Source organism: Agelaius phoeniceus, chromosome 2, assembly GCF_051311805.1.
Source record: "Agelaius phoeniceus isolate bAgePho1 chromosome 2, bAgePho1.hap1, whole genome shotgun sequence".
NCBI lineage: Eukaryota > Metazoa > Chordata > Aves > Passeriformes > Icteridae > Agelaius > Agelaius phoeniceus.
Window position 1 is genome coordinate 63111490 of NC_135266.1, and position 25533 is coordinate 63137022.

General features: G+C 40.5%; 1 protein-coding gene across 3 annotated transcripts; it reads right to left on the reverse strand.

Moving 5' to 3' along the window:
* Window positions 1-417: 417 nt before the first annotated feature.
* On the reverse strand, window positions 418-25532 carry HTR2A (5-hydroxytryptamine receptor 2A). 3 transcript variants are annotated; one of them, XM_077173694.1, is made up of 4 exons: window positions 25230-25532; window positions 24106-24742; window positions 20013-20213; window positions 418-5453 (listed from the first exon to the last, which is right to left on the reverse strand). In XM_077173694.1, exons 2-4 carry the CDS (start codon window positions 24500-24502, stop codon window positions 4639-4641), a joined length of 1413 nt encoding a protein of 470 aa, XP_077029809.1. In that variant the 5' UTR covers window positions 24503-24742; window positions 25230-25532; the 3' UTR covers window positions 418-4638. The 3 variants fall into 3 exon arrangements, with proteins under 3 accessions (XP_077029809.1, XP_054484003.2, XP_054484002.2); XM_054628028.2 differs by having other exon boundaries at window positions 24106-24760; XM_054628027.2 differs by having other exon boundaries at window positions 24106-25532.
* Between the last annotated feature and the right edge of the window lies 1 nt (window position 25533).

Genomic DNA, 25533 nt, shown 5'->3' on the forward strand with positions numbered 1-25533 from the left:
CATTGGATCTGTCAGATATGGGCAAAACTTCTGGAAGCATCTCAGGGCCCACTCCTGTAGCTTCCTCACTTGTGAAACCTTACCATGCTAACCAATGCAGCTTATTAGTTTTAATCTTATAGTTGTACTTCTTAGGGAAATTTATTTAGTTGGCTTTCTACTATTGCAAATACATTGTTTCTGAGACTGAAAATAACTAAGCTGTATGTACTTACCCAAAGAGTACCTCTTCAGTAGAAGGATGGCTGTCCTTAGAAAAAGCAAATTATTACAATGGCTCATTTTGTACCAGTTTACTGAGACAGTTAAAAGTCTGCAACATGCTCTTTCTTTTTCTCCAGCAAAATATTTAAAATTACTTTAGCCTTCAGCTGACATCGTACTGAATATTTATGGGAGAAATAAAACCAAACAAAATTAGCTATTTAACACAAACCTCCAGTTTATAAAACAACTGATTGCATTTGAATATTTTAATCTGCTTTACTAGCAGTGCGATCAGACAAAACAGTAAAGCATTGAAACACCATTTTACATTAACATTACAAAATACAATAAATTTTTTTTCTCTATGTATTTACATAAGCAAACATATAGGTATTCAAAATAGAATGCATCTCACCATCTGGCAATAATTACATAAGTACAGTGCATGGTTGACTGGATGGGATAGATACATAGGAATTTTTACCCTGAAGTGTAAAAAGGATGCACACCAGCTTAGGAGATACATGGTGAGCTTCATGTCTTTGGACATTTTTCAGATGCAGTTTTAAAAGTAATAAAATGTCAATCTACTTGAAAAATTGATGCTGAACAGTTTTTTCAGATGAATTGGTTTTTTTGGATGCAGATATGACAGACTGACTCAGCATGCTTTTCCTGTGAAGTAGGAGAAGGCCCTAACCTCTGAACCAGTCTGTATGAATGTCTTCTCTTTTTTTTAACCTGAAAAATTACAAAAAATTCAATTCCATTCTGATGTATAATGAAAACACAGTTTTTTGGAAGATGGAGGTGCTGCTCTGAAGCTGGTCATATTAAACCACGGTGTTCATTCCAAGCATGGGCCAAGTGCTGTAAATCCTAGTTTAAAACAGCTGAACTTTTGTCATCTGTCTGCAGTATAATGAGTCCATTAATTGCTACCTACTGATGAACAACCCCTAGCAGATTTGGCATGGTGGCTAGAACAAATTCATATCCTGACTCTGTCATCCTCACTAAGGCAAACTGCACAAAAACCTATTAATATTTTGATGCAGGGTGGCAGAATCAGGCCTTTCTAAGTCAAAAATGTCCATAAAGAGCTGGAGATATTGGTCTTTGCTGTGCATTCTTGGCCTTGAGAGGCTACTTAGGCAAAAGCTGCTGATCACTCAATAAAACCATCTGAGTGCTACAGAATCAAAATGTCAGACATTAGTTTTCCCTGCTTCTAAGCAAAAACTCAATGTTATGTTCTCTCCAGCTGTCAATTAATGAAATGCTGTTAAGTCTCTTATGTCCAAAATACATGTTTTATTTTAAAATAAGCTGGGGAAAAAAAAAAAAAAGATTGTTCAGAGTCACCTTGTAATGAAACTTCAAGCCAGTAATTGAAACTCTCTGTGATTGTAGTGAAACATTCCCTGTCAGTATTTGCAACCTGAGCAATTTGACATTGTGAACAAGGAACAGAAAGTGAAATGAAAGAGAAACAGAAGGCTGATCTGCTCTGCCACATGGGCAAAATGCAGACAGTAAGTGGAGAGCAGAAGCATTGAATGTGAAAGGTCCAGTAACAATTTATCAGCTGCGAGCTAGTGAAGGAGACTCTGCAGAGCAGAAACTGGGCCTTCAGGAGATTTGGGAGGAATTGAGCTCTGGAGAAGGGCAGGGTACCATATACATCATACAGGATGCAGGTGGGCTCTGCTCCCTGGCACAAATGGGTAATAAGATCCAAGCTGTCTGTCCCACCTACTGCTTTGATTGCAAAGCCAGAGAAACTTGCATCAGGTCAGACCTAAATGGTAAAAAATATGGTGATTCCCTCCCCTGGTGGAAGCCTCTTTGTTTCCTTTCCCCTCACATGCCGGTTTAGAGACCTTCAGTCCCCTGTCAATATTCATCCCATGAAGGTAATCTGGTTTGGGTACAGATCTAGAGCCTCAGACTCTCCTCAAAAAACATCTTTGCTTTTATTACTGCCTGCTTATTCCCTGAGATACCTGTTTCCAAGGGCAGATCCTCAAAACCATCACCCCAGTTGTGGAGTGGAGACATCTGGCTTGTGGGATACAAGATGGGCATTGTACTTAGCTCAAAGTAATAGATTTAGGGTCAATATCAAACTTGACAGGAAAGAGTGGAAAGTCACTGCTCCCAGCTACTGCTATGGTAGTCCTCATACTCAGCTGCATTTAGCAGATTCTCCTTGGAATGCCTTCTTTGCCAGTGTGACACTCCTCACACAGTGCTGGGCAGGAGCAGGATGTGTGCATAGGGAGGTAGGAGCAGCGAGTTCATTTTTGCTTCTGCTGAAGCTGTTCAGTTTGACTGAGATGGTCAAATGTACCCAGAGATAGAGAGAGCACATACAGCACCTGGTAAGCACAGCATTTATTCCACTTGATTTATCAGTTGATCCTAAATGACCAGTTTTGGGGGGAAACCCATGAATGTCTGCGAGGTGATAGGTGACATGCATGGCATCATCACTGCGAATGGGGCTACAGCATGACACTTTGTCCCCACATGAAGGCTGGGGTCTGTGGGGTGGGTCAGTGTCATCATGTGCATGCAGAGCTTCTGTGTGACCAGTGCACAGTGGCTCCTACCTATCCCCTGTCAGAAGAAAGGGCTCATAAAAATAGTAGATTTAGTTTTACCATGTATATGACAATAAACCAGTTTCTTGGAAATCAGTCAAATACCCAGCCAACTCTTAAGTCCTTGTCTGCCATAGAACAGTATCTTAAGCTAAAAGCCTTCTTCTTCCAAAGACTCCCACCTGGTAGACTAGAAAAAGGTTCACTTTCTCTCTGTCTCTCTCCTTCTTTGACTTAGTGGAAATTTAATTGCTCTGTAAAAACTGAACAACTTCAATAGAAGGACAGATGAAGGCACTGGAGTTTTTCTTTTGGATGGGAAGTATTTTTTTCCACAGAAACTGGAATACATCCTGGTTCTGATGAGGTTATGGCAGAAAAAATAATGGAATTAATCAAATGATTGGATTTAAACTTTGCATGTGAGTGCAGCATTTATATTTGCCCTCTTCAGCAAAGTCCCACTGCCCTCAGTGACATCTGTTATGATGTCATGAAAAGAGTTTCATGACTAGACATGTCTGTCAAGCAATGTATTTTATGTTCTTTAAGCAATGTATTCTGCCCTTGAAACTATGCAGGTGAAATGCAGTGTTGTTTACAGGTCCTTTCCAGGTTATTTTTCAAGTGAGCCCCATTTGCCCATACATATTTCATTAAGGCTGAGTCCTAGTAGTGCAATCTTCTGACCATTCCTGAGCAATCTGCCTTAACAGCAATACAGTGAAACAAGGGAAAACTATTTTTAGCAACTAACAGTTTTTTAATAATTCTGGCTTTACAAGCCCTAAACCAAAACCAGAACATTCTTCACAATGGCCTTTTTTTACCAAAGAGAAGTGATGAGAAAGAATCTACTTCAACCTTTCGCTGAAGACTTTACTCATGCAGAGTTTCCTCTGACATTACTTAAATCAGATTTTGTTAGAATTGAATTCCAGTCATGAATCTGGAAGCGGTGCTGAAATTATTTAGCAATGTTGTGCCTGGTTTTCCACTGTTCTCTCACTTCACCTTCCTGTCAACACCAGTGGGAGGGAGCAGGGAATTAAGACCAATAATTTTGAAAATATTACTTTCAATTTTTAAGCTGAACATGTGAAATTTTTGAATGCAAATAAATTGCAAGTCCTGAAATAAAGATTACAAGTGGTGGTGGAAACATAGGACTATTCAAGTATAATTTACCTTTTAAGATTACTTATTTAAAATACAGAACAAATGGCAGAAAAACCCAGGGACATTTCAGGATGGTTACTGAGGAAGAAAAAATAGCATAAAAACAGTTAACAAAATGTCCATATAATTAATCTATAGCAGTTTTAATAGATTTTTTAAGTACTTTAAGATTTATTTTAAATATATATTAGCAAATGAACCATCATTTTGTTTAAAATTCTGTAAAGTGCTCATTCAGTTAATGATAACAAAACTCATTTGTAGCAAGACAAACTAGCTGGAGCCTACTCTGCAAGAACATCAAAGGACAGCTTAGCTTTCATTTGCAAAGAGAAAAGAAATGCGTAGGTTTCTTCACAGCCCATATTATAATACCAGAAATTGCATTTTTTTTCTTTAAGAAATATATCCTTTAGAATATTAAAAAAATAAGTTTAATAAAGCCTGTGCTTAAAACAGCCAATGTACTGTATGAAAAAAAATTGCACATTTGATACCCTTTCAACCCTGCTTTTCATCCACAGGATAATATGATGTTGTTGGAAGGTCTCTTGAACACAGCTGATTTTCCTAAGCTATCAGAGCTTCTCACAGCAGGTGGAATTTTCAGCACATACAGAGTGGTTGTCATGGCAGCTGCTGACCATCACACACCACTAACCTTTTCGTTCCCCGGGCCAGTACTTCCCTTGGAGGTACCATCTAAATGATGTGTTCCTATCGTGACCGCCGAGTAATCCTTAGACATCATTTTCGCCTCTTTTTTCAAGCTCTTCATTTGTGCTAGCTGGAGCTGTCTGGAGTCATATGCAAGTGCTGGGATAGTGTTCACTAAAATCAGCTGGAAAGGTTTCTTCTCCTCCTTGTAGCGACACTGGATGTAGCGAGAGAAAGCTGAGCGGTAGGTTTTGTTGAATAATGTATACACGAGTGGGTTGACAGCCGAGGAAAGGTAGCCAATCCAAACAAATATGTTAAGGAGTCCTCCAATGACCTCTTCTTTGCATGACTCCTTGCAAATAACAGCCATCACATTGGTGATGAAAAACGGGCACCACATCACAACAAACAGAAAGAAGACAATGCCAAGGACCTTGGAAGCCTTCTGCTCATTGCTGATGGATTGCATGGTTCTCCTCCCTGAAGTCCCCGTATCTCTGTTCAAGGAGCGCTGAAAGAGTTTCTCTGAGGACAGGGAACTCTGAGGGAGGAAGCTGAATGAAGTAAACTTGGTCTTAGGGCCAATGTCATTCACACATAGCATAGCTTCCTTCTGCAGCGACTTGATAGTTAAAAAGTAAGTGACTACCATGATGGTTAGAGGGATGAAGAATGCCACAAAAGAGCCTACTAGAACAAAATTTTCATCTGCAAGTAAGCAGATGTCTTTCTTAAACATGTCCTTCTTAAATACTTTGGAGTCGTCTTGTAGTCCAAAGACAGGTACAGGCATGGAGATACCTGAAGGTGGATGAGAGAAAGAAGAGGTTAAAAACAATAATGAAAAACACTTCCAGACTCCAAGAAAAAACAAATAAACATCTACCTGTGTTCTTTCTGTGGCTGAGGTAATCGTAGCTATACACATTACCTCAGCCACACGTAGAACACATTTGCTTGCTTTCAACTGTCCTATGATACCTGGTAGCCAGAAAAGCGTGATTTTGAATCTTGGGCCCCTTGTAATGATCTCCAGACTTGCTCCTTGGTCCCTGCCATCTTGACAAAGGATTTTATGAAATATGACCAAAATGACACTATGTATTTCTTTTCTGGAGTGCCATAAGAGTGATTTTGGACTGTTTTTCATTAGAGGATTAAAAGTGTTCTGGCTTCTAAATAATTCTGGGAAATACTAATTTTAGGAGGAAAGATAATTTTTTGTCATAGGTCTAATCTTTCATTTTGTCTTTCTCTTTTCTTGCTGTAATCTCCATATGGTTAAGTGCTAAATGGTAACAAAACCCAGCTTCCCATGTGGCAATGGCCAGATGAACAACAGGAAAAAATTAAGCACTGAGAGATACTATGAGGCAGCCTGAGATGTAGTTTATCCTTCAGGACTGCAAAAGTCCTTCCACTGTATTTCCAGCTACTAGAGGCTGCCTTCTCTGCACACAGCCATGCAAAATTTGTCTTCGCCTGAAGCATGCATCCTTGGCTTGTCATGAATGGCAAGACAAGGTGACAAAGTCCATTCTCCTTGGACCGCTCTACTTGTTTCAAGCCTACTCATCCAGGGATTTCTGCAAATGCTACTACAGTCTGGGAAAAATCAAACAGCTGCTGTTTCTCTGGTTGTAGGTTTTGGGTTGTTTTTCAGAATTTGTCTCTTCCCCTCCAAATGAATGCTGTCTCTCCGAGAGACGCAATGTTCAGACAATGAAAGAAATGATGTGCTGCAAAGATAGCAAAAGTTTGCGCCCTGTTTGGATAAAAGCAACCAGGATTCAGATTCCTGTGGAAAGTTAGCATAATCTGTGAGCTGCAGTCCCGTTTGCATTTTGGATCAGAAATCCCAGTTGCTGTATTTGGCTTATGAGAAATAAAACCATTGACTAGAGAAGAATTTCTTATCATGTGAGGATGCTGTGCCCTACTTTGCTCAGTGGATGCCCAGGAGTGTCCTTACTCCTTCTCAGATGAGTCCTGAAAGATCTGTGTTTCAATGGTACCTTCCTCTATCTCACTTTTTCCCCTTCTTCCCACTCTGCTGCTTAAACTGGAAGCCTTTTAAAAGCATAGCCTGTCTCTTCATTTCACACATATCTAGTGCCTAGCATAATAGCTCCAGTCCTAGAGGAAGACTGTGGAGTACAGGCTCAATGCCAAACAATAATTACCACAGTAATAATAATATTAGATTATTATTCTGTTCAAGTGCTTCATTCTTTTTGTTCTTCTGGAGCTTCTACAAAGACCTTTTTTTCTAGGAACACTGTAGCTTATTTTGTCTTTGCAACTTTGAACTGAGTCATGGCATCGCCTCAGGCCACTTTAGAAAAGTGCTTTTCTTATCTGCCCAGGGCAGAAGCTGATGGAGAGCCTGTGGTATTACCCTTTCTGTTTCTCCTGTTCAAGCTCTAAATGTTTGAACTTGGGCTAGGAGAAGCCAGTGAGTGAGCTGCAAACTTATGCAGTCTGTGGCAGCTCCTGAGCTGAGCTGACAGAAACCTCCAGTGTTTTTAGCTACTGGCTAAAAAGGTCTGAGTCTGTCTCACTGAAAGCATGGAGGCAGAGGTCACCATCAGAAGCCAGACTGTCCAGGCATGGCTGAGTAATCTGGGGTGCTGAACAACTCCAGGGAAATGAAGAATGCTTTGAAGTTAGTTTTCTTTTTTTGGATGAGTTGAAGGGATGCTGAAGGCATCCAGCACCTCCCAGCATCATACTCCAGCTGCACAAAGACACAGCATTAGTCAGAGCAATACCACAAGTTTCCCATCTGCTTCTGCCCTGTGCTGATAACAGCAAGGCTGTTTTTTCATTTAATTCAAAGACCTAGCGTGAGCTGCAGAGATAAAATAAACAAGGGTATTGACAGAGTAAAAAGATGCTTTTCATTACTACCTTATGGTTCAGCTGCATGAGGAGGCATGGGAGCAGAGGCTGCAGCAGTAGAAAGAGGAAAATTTTAGCATAATTTGCATGCTTTTTCAAGTAAAGAGCCAAAGTCTGTTACAACTTCTCACCTGAAACAAGAGGAGCAATTCCCCAACTGCTTTGTTTTGTTCTTAGCAGCTTCTGCAGACTGGCATCTAAATCCAGATTTCTGGCTTTAAAAAAGGGAAATGGCCTTCAGTGTGCAGCAGAAGTTCCTGCATTCCTTTAACAAGCATGGAAGTGCTGTAGCAGCAGAGCTTCAGCAGGCATTGCTAGTAATGTAAGTTTTTCTGAGTGACCACTCAAGGCATCTTTCCCCTACAGCCACAGGGCAGTGGCCTGTATAGAGTTTGAAAACAGCAGAGATACCACGCTTTGGTGGCAGAGAACACTGACAGCTGTAAACTGCTTTTTGTGTAACCCCAGTTCAGTTGATGCAGGGCATCTCCTCAAATGATACTGCGGCATTCCTGCATGGAAAACGTTAATGTCCAGCCCAGTTTTCTCTTTTCATATCTCTACAGGAACCAAATTTACTGTTGTCCTCCTGAAAGCAACAGGGTTTGTTCCCCCTCAACAGTTGGCTTCTGCAGCAAATTCCATGAGGACACAGGGACCAAATTCAAAGGCAGTCATATTTAAACTGGCAGTAACAGAGCTTCCATGTGCAACTCACATCCACTATTTTGATGGGATTTTTAGGAATCATCACATATGGCCAAGAATATCACCCACATGTCACATTTGGTCAAGGTGAAGTTTGTCCTGTAAACCCATGACAAAAAGTCCTAGTCTAAAGTTGCACTAGCATTATTGCAACTGACTGAATCAATGCTTTAAAAGTTGAATATGAATGATCTGTTTCACCTGGATGGTTCAGATGTATACTCCCTGGTTTACTTTTCCTTGCTTTCCAGCTCCCTGCTCTTGGTGACTGAATGTTTAAGGAGACACAAATGGTGCCTGTGCATTCAAATGTCATAAGAAGAAAATCAGCTTCAGAGAAAGGATCATGCAGAGCTACCAGGTAGGGACAAACAGGTGGTTGGGAAGTGAAGCATGTGCCAACAGTAGATCTGGAGGAAACAACCTGGAAGGGCTGTAACAGAAAGCTATTCCACACCCTGCCCATTCCATGCTCCCACTAGCTCAAGGTCAGTCTGGAAAAAAATCTTGGTATCCCCTGAGGGCTTTTTTTATGATTTATCTTCCTTGGCTTTCAAAGGAACTAAACTGAGGCACAAGGAAGCATTCAGCACAGAATAGGAGCATCCATTCAAGCACTGAAGGTACATTAGCCACTCCATTTCCAGATGACATTCGCACTTGGAACATTTTCCCTTGTCAACAAGCCCTAAATATTATGTTCCTCTGGCACAAGGTGGTTTATTTAGATGGTATGATTTATACACACGTGGCTGTATCAAACTGTGGATTTTAATAAACCGCACAACAGATCCCAAACAAGGAAGATGAGTAATAAATTCTGCATTAAACCTCAAGAATTTGGGCATAGTTTCAGAATGACAAAAGGCTCTTGCAAACACCAAAGGTTAAGAAGTAAAGCAATGGTATCCTTTTTGTTCTCTCAAAAAGTCTGCTGAAATTGACAAAGGTTGATATAGTGCTACACATTGCTGGCTTCAGAGGTATACAGCAGCCATAAAACCACTTTAACTGGACAGGTAAACTGGGTTTGCAGCTGCCTTGAGCTGCTGAGACTATCCATAAATCAAAGCCATAATTTACAATGTGTGTGTAGGGTGGCACACTTGGGTTACTTGGGGTGAAGATAAGGAGGGGGAGGTGAATTGATAAGGTCAAGGTTTTTTCAGTGAAGTCTCCTTTAAACAGAAACTGTTGATTACATGCTTTCACCTTGCATATATCTATTTCAATTTTGTTTAATACAAATGAGCATTATTCTGTGCCTTAATAAATGTCTAAGGGTTAGGAACTACCTTTTCGAAATGTCACTACAGTTTCTCAAAACCTTTGGCACTTTTGTTCACTTTCTCATGAAAAACAAAAAACTCTCCCCATCTCAGGTTTTGGCAGTCACATTGATTCATACATACCAGGTCATGGGCCAGCTCATGGGCCACTGCACGTGATGTGGCAGTGACACTGCCACATGTGACACTGCCAAGATGTGCTGTGACACTGGGGACCTCTGAAAGGATTGCTGCTTGAGAAGGCCAGTGTCTCCTTCAAGCAGCTCAATGTGGCCATATTGTCTACTTTCTTTAGAAAAGACCATGCTGGTATCTGGTGCCTGTTTGTGCTCAGAAAATATCCTCTGTTGGTACATCTACACATTCAACCAGCAAACAGATGTCCATGTATAACTCACCTGCTACATCCCAAGTCATGCAATGCATAACCTCAGTTTCATGCTGTATAAAAATCTCCTTGTTGCACACTGCCATCACATTTTTTTTAACATTTTTGACTTAATTAACCACACAAAAGAATATTTGTTCCCTTGGGCTACCATGGTGCCCTGTGTGGATATTTGTTCAAGGAACACAAGCCACAGTGAGTCACTTGTGGCAGAAGCACCATGGACCATGTCTTCCTCTGAATATCAAGGATGGCTATGTGTCTGGATCTTATATGAGGAGCTAGAGTTTAGCAACAGTTACTTCCACTTAAACATCTGCAGAGGAGCTGCTCAGTTTGGCTTTGTGTCTCTGTTTGGCATTTGACACTCACCATTATGGTTGGTACATCATGACATTTCATTATTTTGTCTTTACATCATTGTTTCCTCAGACCTGCAAAGAGCTGCTCTCTGCATGCACCTGACAATGTTATTCCCCCACTGACTCTTTTCCAGTCATGACAAACCCTTCACTGTGATAATTTTGTTGCTGCCAGAGTAGTGCCAGCCATATTTCCAATGCGTGCAGGTTGCTGATGGGTGGCAGTGCAGAAGCAGAGATTTCCACCTGGGAAGAGGGGATGTTGAAAACCTCGGTGTGGATTGGGAATTACCATCTGAGGCTGCATCTAGTTAGCATGAATGTTAAAAAGCTTCTACCTTCCCTAGTCAGCGTGACAATGTCCCCAAAGTCCTGGGCTAGAATTTCTCCTCACATGTGAGACCACCACCTCCCTGGTGGTAGGTACATGTGTTGGTGGAGGCAGAAGTGGATGAGGAGCATTCTCTCACAAATCCCAACATAATGTTTGTTTTCAGATGGATATCCTCAAGAGCTAAGTGAGTCACAGTGCTGGGGAGCATCGTCTCCTTTCTGCATCACAAGAGGCTGTACTCACAGGAATGGAATCAGAGTGAGTCCATGCATTTTCCTTGTAACTGCTGATAGAGCAAATTTAGTTATTTATTCAAAGGCACACATGAAGCTGGTTTTCTGTATCTTTCCCATGGAACACTTCATTTGGTCACACGCATTCTAGTTAATATAAGTAAAAGGAAAACAAATTTAACATCATGTAGAGGGGGTGCCAGGTAACAGCTGGATTACTTCATTAATTTTGAAACAGCTTTGTTCTTGACAGCTCAGAAAATCTCTAAGGAAACATATTATTTAGCCTAGCAGGAGATACATTCAATTCTTTTTATACGAGAAAAGTATGGCGAATGATAATTTATTCCAAAAATTATCTATTTCACTTTAGAAAAACAAAATCAGAGAAGTCTGTGTTTCCTAGTATGTTCCTCATTTATGTCCTTGGTCCTGAAGCCTATTTCTTAACAAGAACAGAGATATGTGTCTCCAAATTAATTTGTAGAACTGTGATAATAAAATAACTATTAACAGGATTAGAGGAGAATTACAGGAAGGATAGTGCAAGAAATTAAGGACAGGTGCCCCTTTTTGACCCAGCTCTATAGAAACCCTGGCATTCAGAGTGAGCTGAATTATGAGAGAGGAAGCCGCTGATGGGTCGCTTTCTGCTTTGATATAATTCTCAAAATGTGCACACAGCCCTATTTCCTAAAGGCAGCAAGAATACAACAGCAGGAAATAGTTTCTTTGCTTTTGGCTTTAAGTGCTTTTCCTGCCTATGCACTCCTCAAATTCTCTTTGCTAGTTATACTGTAGGACTTGTTTACAGTCTGGTTCCCCTAATTTTCTTTTTGGATTTTTCAGGCCTCCTGAGTATTTGAGGGAGCTACAACCTTTTGCCCAGCAGTTTCCAGTGGAGCCTATTCCCCAATACAGTCTTTGCTTTTCAACTGGGGACATTATTTTTCATTTGGACAGAGGCTTCCTCCAAGGTGTTTTTTTGGCTTCTCACAGAGATCTCCAATTAAGAGAAGCTGTTATCTCTCTGTCTAAGGTGGTTACCTAGTCACTAAAGGGCATATAGAAATCTACACCTATCAAACAGCTAGAAATAAATAAAAGAAGGTGAGGAAGCAACTTGCCTGGAGGATGCTGGCTGAGTAGAGCCCAAGTCCAAGGTGGACAGCAGCTACAATTCTGCTGCCATTTGGGAGCTGGAAGGGAGCTGGGCATGATGTGCCCCTCCAGGGGACATAGGCTAATGACAACTGTTGGCTAAGGACATCCTTCATCCGTGGTGATTAGAAGTGGTAAAAAATAACCGGCCTTACAATGTAGCACTTAATATTTAGTCTGAAAATTTGCAAGGGGTTCCACGTCTCCAGCCTATGTCTGCACAGAGGGACAAGGTTCTCCTCCTGCTATTTGAGGCTGCTGCTTCTGTGGCTCAGCAAAGTGCACAGAGCAGGTGAAACACCCTTTTTCTTTCTGTGTACTCAATTAATGTTGTTTATATTGCATTGGTGTTTTTAAGTTCCCAGTAGCAACGGTTTAATTTCTACTCAAAAGAAGTTACAAATTTATGATTGGCACTGGCCTAGGTAAATATGTTAATTTGCAAAGGAAAAGAACCTTGTGTATGATCACCTCCAGCCACCTGTGACACCCCCTCTGTTTAGCATATGAGATTTCTGTATTCCATGTCAGATGGCCTCACAGCATTTACTGTTCAGGCCCCTAGGAGAGCAGATTTGGGGATAATAGTGCTTTGAGAAGAAGGAAATCCTTTTTTACAGGATCTTCCTAGATCAGATGTTATCAGTTTGTCTTTTTAGCTATGCAGCTTCTAAAGGATCCTTGGGCTAATTTATTATGTGCTTTACATGCTACTCACACAGTAAGGCTTAAAAAAATACTTACAGCAGCAATAAGCCAGAAATTATGGAAATATCTCAGATATTCCACTACCATAAGCAAATAATGCCTCCTAGAGCAGTCTAAGTGATAAGATCCCCTGATATTCCAGTTTTTATATCTCTGTCTTTAATTATTATATGGTGTGATTTGTTGAATGCTGATAATTTCCTTAACTGTGCCCTAATCTTCCACTGAACTGAATGGACCTTTCTGTTAGTATCTCTGAGATTTCTTCAGCAGTGCTACTTGGCCTCATCGTGTAGTTTAAAAGGACACTGAATGTAGCTATCAGATAAACTTTTAAATTATTATTTTTTTACAATAATTTCACAGTCTTATCCATCTGAAGGGCAGAGATAACAAAAACTGTAATTCTTCTGGATTTTCTAGACCTCAGACCATGTCCCAGTTGTTTCTCCATGACTCCTTTTGTGGTTGCTTGCAGAAGCTGCTCAATAAGCAAATTGTCAGCTTCTTACTAGTTATACAAGAAGACTGCAGCAGTGGCTGGACAGTTATTGGGATAGATGTCCTGACATGATGGATAATTTGGAAGGAAAAACAGAATGAGAAGCAGCTTAGAGACCTGCACAGGTCTGAAGATGTTGAGTCAGGATCCTGCGCTTTATGTTTCACTGTCCACCCTGCAGCTAATGCCCTTCACCCTGACTGAACTCTGTTAGACCAGCCAATGCCCTGGTCACATTTACAAGATAACAGGGTTGAAGAAGAGAGCAAAAAGGAGCATATCTGAAGGGATTGTATCCGCCCATATTTCCACCATCTACTGGTTCCTGTGTGGGTGCTACAGCATGATCCCTAGGCTCATCTTTCTGTTAAGTGTCACAAAGCACCTTGGAAATGAAAAATAAATACATGATCTGTTCTTGCAACAAGAAATGCTGGAGTGACCTCCTCATGCCCTGCAGTAGTGTGCAAGGCAGGCCTGGATTTAACTGGGGAACTTTCAATCTAAAACATCTGAGTACTTCTGCGCTTGTAAGGGGAAATTTACACTGCTCACTCAGTGCACCTTGGACCTAAAATCACACAGTTTTTCTCTCAGGATATGCACAGTTCAGCTCAGTCTATGATCCTGGCAATAGTGGTCAATTTGACATTTCAATACTCAGATCAAATACAAGAAGCTGTAACAAGGGCTATGTTCTGCCAAAAGGAAATAAGTCTTCCCAGTGGGTGTGATTTATTTCCTACATAAAAGCAGGGTTGAATACTGTGAAATACACAGATTCCAATTTTGATCAGGCAGAAAAGAAAGCCTTTATCACAAGGCTACAGCCTGCTTTCAGGACATCACAGGAGCTCAACAAGCTATTTTCCATCAATGACCCTGGAGGACATCATAGGCAAAATCACCTGACAGGTGTTTCTAAATTTGTCTCAGGTAATTAGGAATATGTTGTTGCAGTTCTGACAAAACCCTTGACTTTTTTTAGCTGGGCTTCTGCTTAGAAGTGATGCCAATGGCACAGGCCAGGTAATGTGTGGGGAAAGTTAATTACAGCCTGAGTGTTCAATAGTTTGCAATGTTCCTGCTGGTAAAGATAAATGTAAGCCTTTAATTTTAAAGAATTCTGTGATACATGAACCTTTTTTAATGTCATAAAACACAACATCTGGCTTAAGCCAAATATAATAAATAAAGGAACTTATGAAATCTTTCTGTATAATTTTAAAATGAATGAAATTTTCTCTTTTCTTGACATTTTCGTTTATGCAACACTGTGCTACTTGTGCTAATGTGCAGCACCATTTTTAATTTAGAAGGTGATTAAATGCAGTCACAGTGTACAGACAACAGAATTTATGAATCCCAACATAATTCCTTCTACCTTGTTCTTTTGTTATCATTTGTGCTGCATGTGGCATTTTCTATGCAGAAATCCAGCTCCTCTGACTAGAGATACTGCCTTTTTTCTTAAAATGTTCCATTTACTCTGATATACCCTACAAAGAGAGACTGGCTGATTGCAGGCCATATTGGCACCCACCAACTTATTTTTATTCATTCAAAAAACCCTCATAACAGGACAGGTCTGGTCCAAACGAACTTTATGCTTCTTGCTGGTAGCTTCAAGAGGAAGAAGAACTCAGTCCTTATGGTCTTCAAGACAAAGACAAGTTGTTTTTTTTTTAAAAAGAACTAATTCTTTCATCTGCACCTTGACTAAGCAGGCTCTTTTCTATTAAAAATACAGCTCTACTGTTTATAACTTGCCTTTAAAAATAAAACCAAAGCAGAAAGAAATGCCACACAATAATGTTATGACCACCCCTCATTCCTTTTTTCACCTGAAAGGCAGATTGCTTCTTGCAAAAGGACTGCTCACAAAATGAGTGTGCACCTTTTTTAAAGGCAAAACCTTTAATCTCATCCTGATGTAATTACCCAAAGAACATGGTCAATATATACATAATAATTATTCTTCCTTTGATGACACATATTTACTGGTATAATATATTCTCCCATCCAGATGAATGCTGGATTGCTCAGTGTCTTTGGTTTGCAAATGTGTCCCTATGAACACATGCCTGTGTCTCATATCTTTATGTTTCCAAATTTGGAGAATTTAGAAAGCACTTCAATCGTTAACATTCCTTTAAGTATTTTTTTTCCATGAAGACAAGTAAAATGTTAGTAACACCTCCTTGTCAGATGAACAAACATATACAAGTTCAAAATGCAATGAATGCTGATAATTTCCTTAACTTTGTATAGAAGTTCAAAATGCAAGGTTTTTAAACCTTCACAGTTATGGGAGGGAGATATGTGTGGTAAGCAAATGGTCTGGTGGATGTGTTCACTCTTCTGGGAAGAGCAAATCAAGCAAAGGGTTCTGTTACATGGAAAACATGGAGATAATTTACATCAAAGTAAATAGGACATTTGTGTGTCTTTCTCAGAACTATCTGAAGTAATGCCTCATGACCAGAATACATGTGCTAGTCAACTCAGGAATGTGCATCACAGCACTGAATGTTCCTTTTCCATGGAACTGAACCCCAGACAACGTGTACATGAAGGGCCTGTTCTCATTAGTTGTCCCTACTGTAGGAGTCATTAGTATGGCAATGAACTTTCTACTGACATAATTGCTGCTGCCTACTGAGCCTCATACATTGTGTCTCTGTGAAGAAATACACTGACGATTCTATTTCTGAGATGGTTCTGAAGCTCTAATACTTTATTCATGATATTTCAGGCCAACACCCTTCATTATAATTGACGCAAATTTCTCTGTGTGTTGTGCAACGATTTTTTTTCAACTTTATTTTATTTTTATGGCATCATTTACATCCACAAATTGTAAAGGTCCTAGGGTGCCCAAACATAAAACCTACAATGTTTGCCCCTGAGATCCTGCAGGTGGAGTGAGCAAACAGTATTTTCAGTCTCTGAGAGATGGTTTCATGACTGTGATAAAAATAAAAGAAATGTTCCCTAGGGAAATGATAGTGTAGTAGATGGTTTAAGTTTAGCTCCAGCAATTCCAAATTTAGGTGCTAAGCTTTAAATCTATATTGCCAGAGTACTGTTCAGTGTGTAATTATTTGCAATTTTATATATTTCGGCAGTATATTCCATGTTTTAGCAAATGATCTTTTCCTATGCCAAGGCATCCATAAATTAGAATTGATTGAAATGGCAAATTATGTCACCTGGAAGAAATGGATGTGCAGCAGATTCAGGACAGGGATTCTCAGCCTGCAGTTTATTAGCTGTTTGTGCCTTTTGAAACCTGTAAAGGGATTTTCAAATGAAAGCTCTCCTTGACAGAAAGAAGACTGAGCCTAAGGAGGCCAAAGCTGTCAACAAAACACAATCCAGAGGCACTGGTAGTTGAACTCTCCCAATCCCTGCTGCTTCCCTGGCCTCCAAATGCTGTAAGGCAGCAAGAAGCCATGCAGAGAAATTGCAGGCTGCCTGTGAAGGATGTGTAAGCCTCTGTATCGGCATAAAATGTCACACTGCCAAATTATCTGGGGGCTCAGTTGCACTGGGCTTGATTTGTACACCTGGAGCTAACTTCACCCTGCACTTTGGAGAAAGTTGCTTCACATGCCACAGTATTTCTCATTTTCGAAGCCTCAAAAGAAATGGCAAAATTCTAGAGTTATGTGGTGGGAGGTATTTTACCAGATTCATCCAGATCCATGTTGGGCTTTTTTTTCTGCTTGAAAAGTACTGAATAAATCTAAGTTGTTAGTGACTGGGGAGTGCAGAGACTGCCTGAAGGCAGTGAACAGATGTGTAGGCTGAGTGAGAAATGATAAGAGAAAACTCAGCTTAGAGTGCCTGGGCTTCATCAGACTTCACATTACTTAGACCATTAACCGAGGAATAGAGAGAAATAAGAAATGAGGAATGTTATATATAAGGACTTAACATTCATGCCTGTAATTCTTTTATGTTACCCTTTCAAGAAGGGGTGATGCACTGTTGGCCTCTTGCAGAGCAATGCCTTTGTCAGGCCCATTTAGGACCCAAAGGTACTTTAAATGTATTTTTCAGTATAGGCTCTATTTACAATTCTATAGATTCCACTTCCATTCAAAATTCAACTTTTTTCCAACAAGGGAAAATCCTTTGGCTTTTTACACCTGTTCTCAATAATGACCTCTGTGCTTTAAAACAAATGGAATAATTTTCAGGGTTTAATGAGCTTTTGCCTTCAACAGCTACAAATAATCTAATTATCTAACCACTGTGCACACTGGATGATTTAAGAATTAAAGACACAATTAGAATCTGTTACAGTAATTAGAATCTATTTTAAACCAATTGCCTGTGGCATTACATGGTCTAGTGAAACAAGGGCTTTTGGCTAAATGCTCTTCTTCCACTAAATGCAAAAACAAATGTTACCACAATTTACTTTTTTTAAACTGATAAAATCAAGATTTTAGAAGTCAAGTAAACTAAACTATCTGTGCTTTTTTTCTGCTGTTTTTTAAATGCTTCATATGTCACTGAAGCCAATGGAAGGAAGATCACTGATTGCCTTTGGTTAAAATTGACTAAATATATTTGCGTATTTAGTGAATAAAGGAAAATTATAAATTTAGTGAACAAAAGTGTAATTAATTGGGTACACTAGAAGTTATAATCTAGGTGAGTTGGGTTCAGGCCCAACAAATCAGCTACAAGTATTTGCAGGAGTCACTGTTTTGGTGACACAAAATGTGTGAATGAGATGGAATTATCCTATTATCCTTCCTATTTTCCTGACATCCACTGTTCCTTTACACATGTCCTTATCCAGCTGCAGTAAAGCAGGACTCTGTCCTCTTCACTCATGCCACACTGGAGTGGCTTCCAATAAAATAAGGAGTTGTATTTTTCAGAGTTCTATAAATAGGGACCACATTGCTATCACTTGCCATGATAATAACAAGTAACATCTGTGACTCATCACTGTTAGAAGACAGTTTCTCCAGAGGGCAGAAAAGGTGTTTTTACAATGGATATGTTACTAGTTATTACTGCAAAGAAAAGACATAACTTTTGAAACAAAATATCAAGCTATCAAATAAATAAACCCTCCTGCTACATAAACCATGTTCTAACTAATGGGGCTAAAATAACATTTTTTTTTCCAGATTCCTTTTAATAGTGAGCTAATTCAAATACTCTGTCAGTAAGCCCCTGTCTGAGAAAAGATGCTGAGCAGAGTGGACCACTGGTTTGCTCCTGGTCATTCTGATCATTCTGTGAGTTTGTGTTTAAAAAGGGCAGTAATTTCACACACACTAAGCACAAAGCACCACACACAAAGCGCAGACAAACACAATATGCACAATTTTAAGGGATGCTTGACTTATTTATGCAATATAGAGAGAAATGCACTGAAAATACTTGCACTTAGCAGTTTCAAAAACTGGAAAAACTGGACAGAGTAGGTAATGTTAAAAAAATGTGACTGTAGAAGAGACAAGATATGTTTCATTTAATCTAGATGAAGACATCTACATCTGAGTTGCTATAGGCTTCCTTCATAGTTGAGAACTAGGTATGTTTAGGATGGAGTTCACCTGGCCAGTGCTAGACATCTACATCTCATCAGGTGAATGCATCCCAGAGCCAGATGCTGTTGAGCCTCATCAGGTTGTGTAGAATGCAAAACTGTTCTCCTGTTGAGTGAAGACTCCCATAATTTCTTGCTGTGCAGCAGAAGATACAGTATTTTAAATCTTAACAATCCTAGACTGCTTTTTCTCAGACTGTGGACCAGGATCAAGAGAGAGGTCAGGAGATGATTTAGAGAGCCAGGCTGGCAGCATGTTAAGCATCATCTCCTCTCCCTCCTCTGGGAAGAGTGGTAAGGGATCACTGTTACCACTTGCAATAATTTGTATTAGCCAGGAAAGGAGCTAATTTCCTTTGATTGCTGACATCTCTTCCAGGGCAAAAGAGTGAATTTTTCCTGCCTCTAATACAAGTGAGCTGCCAATGCTCAAGGGTCTACAAGCACTGAAAGTGTTTTCAAAGCATTTGAGAACCTCCACCTCAGCTGTGTGAGGAAATTCCTGATGGCATCAGACACCAAACTCTCCCAACTCCTGTGCCATAAGACTGCCCTGGAAATGCTGCCACCAGGGGAATAAAAGATTTATTTTAGGTAGTTTGCCTAGTTTTGAGGCTCTGTGTTTTGCCAGTGCAAAAAGAGATTTGTGTATGAGGTCATTCAGAATACCTATTTTGGACTGTAACTCTGAACTGTCCTCTGGACAGACTACTCTCACTGCACACAGTATCTGTTTTCTCCTAAATAGGATGCATAAATTCCCCACCATACACACCGAGAAAGGCAGAGAAGATCTGCCCATGAGAAAAATCTCTAAGCAAATTACCCAAATAAGAAATTGGGAACAACTGACTTACATATAAGAGGGAAATACTTTTTTTCAGTTGATATTTTTTTTTTCTCTTCAGATGTTAAGGTAATGATGATTCATCAGTATGGGAAATCAACATATCTTTAAGATAAACTTGAATGTGGTCATGCTATCACTGATGTGTATTCTTTCAGTGCTGCTCAGGTCTCCTCCATTTCCCACTGTTGTTGGCTTCCATTGCATAATTACTACGTTACAGCACTTCATAGAAGTGGAAAGCAAAATACTGCAGGCAGAGAATAAAGTTTTAAACTGCAGTATATACATCAAATCCTCTCAAAAGCTGGAAAGCTGCAATTACATGCTGAAATGTTGCCTCACTTACCAACTGATATGGTCCAAACAGCAATGATTTTGGCAAAAGCCTTGGTTCTGGAGTTGAAGCGGCTGTGGTGGATGGGGTTCCGGATGGCGATGTAGCGATCCAGCGAGATGGCACAGAGGTGCATGATGGACGCCGTGGAGAACAGCACGTCCAGGTAGATCCAAATGGCACACAGCTTCCTAGGCAGAGGCCATTCGTATCCTGCACAAGAGAAAGTTGGCATCAGCTAAAGGTGTGGCATATATCCCTTGTTGTGACATGTGCCTTAGTGCATATATCCTTCTAGGAGGATAGTAGTAAGTACTATGTAGTAGTAAGTGATACATTTAGAAGCTGCCTGACACTGTTTTAAGAAAATATTTTTATTTGTTTGCAGCTTTTTAACAGTAGCTTTTGGGGTTAACTCTGCTTCTTTCCCAGGCTACAGGCAGCATATGTGTTTTCTTTTTAATTCTATTTGCATAATGCTAGTGCTTGGTGCTATGATTAAACATTTTTGGCAGCAAATCTATGAAAAGAGAAGCAATTTTTTCATTGTAAATCTGCAAGTTCTCAATTTTGCTTTCAGACTTTCTATCCATGTAATTACTGCATTTTCAACACCTGCTGATATGCAAAGCTGCCTTAATTCTGAAAGTAAAACTTTGGATTTAATGGAAGCTAAAGAAGAAAAATTATTTATTGCATACCAGTGATATTTATCTTACCTGTCTTTAGGCCTCTACCACATACCTAAATAAGGATATTCCTTCTGTCAATGAATATTGATAGGCTCCTCCAGGGAAAGCAAGCCAAAGCAGATACATTAGTTTTTACCAATATCCAACCTACAGCTTCTTTGCTGCTAATTAAGCCCTTACTTTTTCCTTGTTTTTTCCACTACCTATGAAGATTAATTGATTGCTTTCCTTTCTCAAAGCTGTTGGGAGATGGCTATCATGGTTTGCCTAGTTTTGTGTTTATTTTTTTGTCCTCCAGTCTAAGAAAAACCTAGTACTTTATCTTTTTCTTACAGATCGTGCTTTTAAAACTTTTTTTCCTTCTTGTTTTTCTGCCCTAGAATGCGTTTAATTTATCTGCATCTTGTATATCATTCAGTGACTAAAAGAGGACTCGGTACTCTTGCAAAGCCGTCCTGAGTGCTAAGTGAAATACAAGACTTCTTCATGCATCTTGAAGGGAGTGTCTTTACTTACACAACCTGGAATGGTAAGTGTCTTTTTAATGAAAATATCATGCTAGTGAAGCACATTTAGCTAATGATACATTTTGACAGCCAGATCTTGTTCAGCATTCTTGAAGGTCTGACAAATTTCTCCAGTAGAAGCTGGTTTGCTTTACCTTTGCACTTATCCTCACTGAATGTTGTTTGTTGGTTTCTCTTCAGGGGTCCAGATTCTTGTTGATGATTCTCATCCTGTCCCCCTGAGTGCTTGTAACCTCTCCCAGCTTGGTGCTTTTGGAAAGCTGTATAAGCTATCGCTCCACACACTATACATGTTGTTCAGAGCAGTACTAAGCAGACCCAGGCTAAGCAGAGCCCTGCAGGACCCCCATTCAAAATCCCTTCTATTACTGCAGGGAACCACTAATAGCTCTCCTTGGAGCAAGTTTTGCAGTTATCTTGTAGTGATTTAATTCAGAGGATATTATCCAAGCTGCCCATGATAGTGGCACGGGGCAAAGCCAAAACTCATATTGTGAGAATATGTAAGTATTTTGGGGACTGCCCGTCTCCTTTGGAGATACAGTACAAGATTTGCAACAGCAGGAATGGAAGGAGAGGTGGAGGAGGTAGGTCTGTGCCTAATGACATTTAGTCTCAGTGAGTCCTGAGGAGACCTATTTCTTGGTGTTCTTGGGTTGCTGTAATACAAGCTGACCCTGACAAGCCATACAGCAGTTATGGATGTATTTTATCATGTTTTCTGCTCTTCTGTTGGGAAGTCTGGTCCCTGGAGTATGTTATGTGATGGCTGGCTTTCAGGGGCATGACTTCCCAGAGGCATCTCTCTGTCAGGCCAGGCCAGTTTACACAGGGAAAACCATTAAAGTATTTTTACACTTGACAACATTCATCTTCTCTTCCTTTGGGAACACATTTGCCATATCCTTCTAGATATCTTTGCAATAAACCAGGATGAGGGAAACTACAGATTCAGGAAAGTCTATGAGAGGAGAAAACTCTGGATGCAATAAGGTGCCCCCTTAATAGGGGTGTAGATAACATCCTACAGGAAGTTTTCTGCTCTGTAGTCACGTCCACCTTGGCAGGACTTACTGGGTGCTGCCTTTCCCAGCAGTCTGGGGCTGCTGGGTGGATGGAGAACTCTGCCCAGCCCAAAGGGTGCAGACTGGCACAGACACATGGCTGGCATGGCTGGGCACCCAAACCAGAATTGCCCACAGCAGCTATAAACCTCTCAAGAAAATCATCTCTGGGCAAAGCAAGAGCCATACCCCTTCAAGGGCTGCAGAAGGGGTGGTGGGGCACTCTTGTTCCACAGGCTTGGAGGTGTTCTGGCAGAGCAGGTGTGTGCAAAGGCCTCCTTGAGCTCAAGACTGTCAGCATAGGTGATGTGGCTCAAGTTGAGCAGCTGCAGCCAAGAAAATGCACCTATGGAAGGGGAGGTTTCCCTCCATGCCATCACTGATCATCCTGGAAGTTGATGGTGCACCACACCAAGATGGTTCTCCTGGTACCACTGCGTGCCACCAGATGATTCTTCACCCCAAGTCATGCTGCTTCCATTGCTGATCTAGCAGGGAAGGAGCAGGGAGAGAGGAGGCAAAGCCAGCGCAGCCCCTCCCCGGTGCCCCGGCCGTCTGCAGGGAGGCGGCGCAGCCTCGCCCGGTTCGGGGGCTCCGGCTTCCCGCCGTGCGGGAACGGCATCCAGCGCCCCAGGCAGCCCCAAATCCCTCCCGAGACACGGGTTCCGGCGCCTCTTCCCTCGGCAGCGGAGCCCGGCCAGCAGGAGTCCCTGTTGCTTGTCTCAGGGTGCCAGGCACGACTCAAATCTCACCCATCGGACAATTCCTGTTTCACGCTGCTTCTCCCGCCAAAGATAATCGCACACTAATACGGTAAATCACGGTGTTGCACCATGACTGATGCCAAATGTGGTTTGCAAATGCTACTGGGGGCGATCTGTGTAGAGACGCTGAAAATGGAAAATAAACTTCCAACTTTCTGGATTAAATCTCCCTTAAGAACAGGCTCATGTTTGGACCTTAAGTCCAAAAGTAGTGAAGTAATAGGAATCTTTCCAAACAATCTACTTTCCTCCTGGCTGCAGCAATTCAGTAACATTGGAAGGATCATTTCTGAAGTTTAAGGACAGTAACAGCCTGACACAATTGGTGCTGAACACATAGGGTGCTGCTTGTTCTGGCATGAGCTGTGCTGCAAATGATTTTGGTGAAAATGAGAAGAAAGATCTGCTCTTAATCACCTGCAAGGGCATGAACTGTGAGTCATTATTAACTTAAATAACTTCTCTTAAGAAATAATAGTTTTGCATTTGTAAATGTTACTAAACAGGCAGAATGAATGCCCATCCATTTCTTAACTCCTGCAATATTTGTTCCAGCATTTGCTAGTAAGTAGATGTCTAAGCAGGGTATTGGGGATAAGAAGATTATTTACATTTGTATTGCTTCATTAAAACTAATTAAGGGGGCTGCCTACTTTGAATCTAAAAGTAGTCATTAGTGTTTCAGTGCATATTTGCAGAGCAAAGTAACTGGCAGGACCCTACATTCTCATTGGTAATATGAAAATTATGAGCCAGGGAAAAAACCTGAAAACAGTAGAAAGAATAAAGCATCTTCATATACACTTTGAGACAATTCATCTGACAACTGAGTAATAAACTGATGTTATGGACTGTGTTTAAAATGCCTGTAGCTGGAAAAATAAAATAGGAAACTTCACCTGTTCCACCCATTAACCAGTGACACACATTTCAATTTATATGGAGTGACAACAATTTTCTGTGGTAGGAGAATGAAATCATAATGACAACAAGATGTTATTGCATGCAATGTTTAAGGCTTATCAATACATGTAGTAGGTTACACAGGTAATACTCACCATACAGTATGGTTAACATGGACACAGGCATGACAAGGAAACCCAGCAGCATATCAGCTATTGCAAGTGACATTAGAAAATAGTTAGTGGCATTCTGTAGTTTTTTCTCCAGTGAAACAGCCATGATGACAAGAATATTTCCAGCAATGGTTAAAACAATCACTATCACTGTCAGCAAAGCCGGCCAGTTTTTCTGTGAAGGGCAGCACGATGGGCTCATGTTGCTTTCACATGAAAGATTGGTTAGGTTGTCAGAGTTCACAGTCAAGTTGCAGAGATGTGATATATTTTCTCCAGCTCCATAAACATTTCTGTAGAATCTTCTCTCATGGTTTATTTGTATGAAGGAGTTTGCAGTTGGGTTCACAGAGCTCTCTCCATCACAAAGAATATCCATTGCTAAGTCCAAAACCACAGAGATAAATTGTGAAAAACAGGAAATTAGCACCCTTTGTCACCATTGGGCATTATATTCCTCAGCTCTCCATGCCAGAAGTTGAGGGTGCACAATCTTTTGTCAACTGTATTTTTGCCACTGGTGCGATGTAGAAAAACATATCAGAATTACTCCAAAAGCTGAAATGTTTTGTTTTCAGTTCCAGAGGAAGTCCAGTGTTGGCATTTATTGAAAATCCAGCTGAAAAGTAAAATCAGGCTGTAGGATACAGAATGTGGACTTGAGGCTTCAGAGAGCAAAAATGTTGGAGAAATAAAAGACATAAAACTTTTGCAACCACTAGGACTCCCCTCTGGAGCTACATCTTATTGCTATTGGTAACTGTTATCACACAATTTTAAACACAGCAGTATTAAAATATCTTGCTGTATTAAACAGCAAAGCTCTTGCTTCTCTATTAAGAAAGTTGATTAATTATTCCATCCAGCGTCTTTTTCTTGAAATAATTAAATATGCTCTTATTTATAGTGCATCTTCCATAATATGGCTGATAGTCTCTGTCTTCTGTTGTATTTCAGAACCATTTTCAGCCTCATATCAGAGACTACACATTCTGTTCCATGCTGATTTTTGTAGCTAATTGTACCTTTTGGCCCAGCATGGCTTCAGAATGGAAATTAAACAACTAAATACTGATATAAAAGAATACAATTTAAGGAAGACTTACATTGCACTTCAGAGCCCACTTTCAAACCGCCAATATATGCCCTTTGCACCCTGGTTTACAATATTCTTCACTGCATTTAGCCAGTTCTGTGTCTTTTTTCTTCAGCCTCCTCCACAATGGTGGTATTTCAAATAGTTTTTTGACTTCTAAACTGCACACTTGAGTGAAGCCAGTTCCTGTGCTGCAAGGCTTGCTCTTTTCTTCTGAGAGATAGGCTGCTCGCCGGCTCTTTCCTTGTGCATTTCCCCGCCCCAGGGCAAGCTATATTTAAAGTAATAATGATATCAGAGCCCTTCTTGAAGTG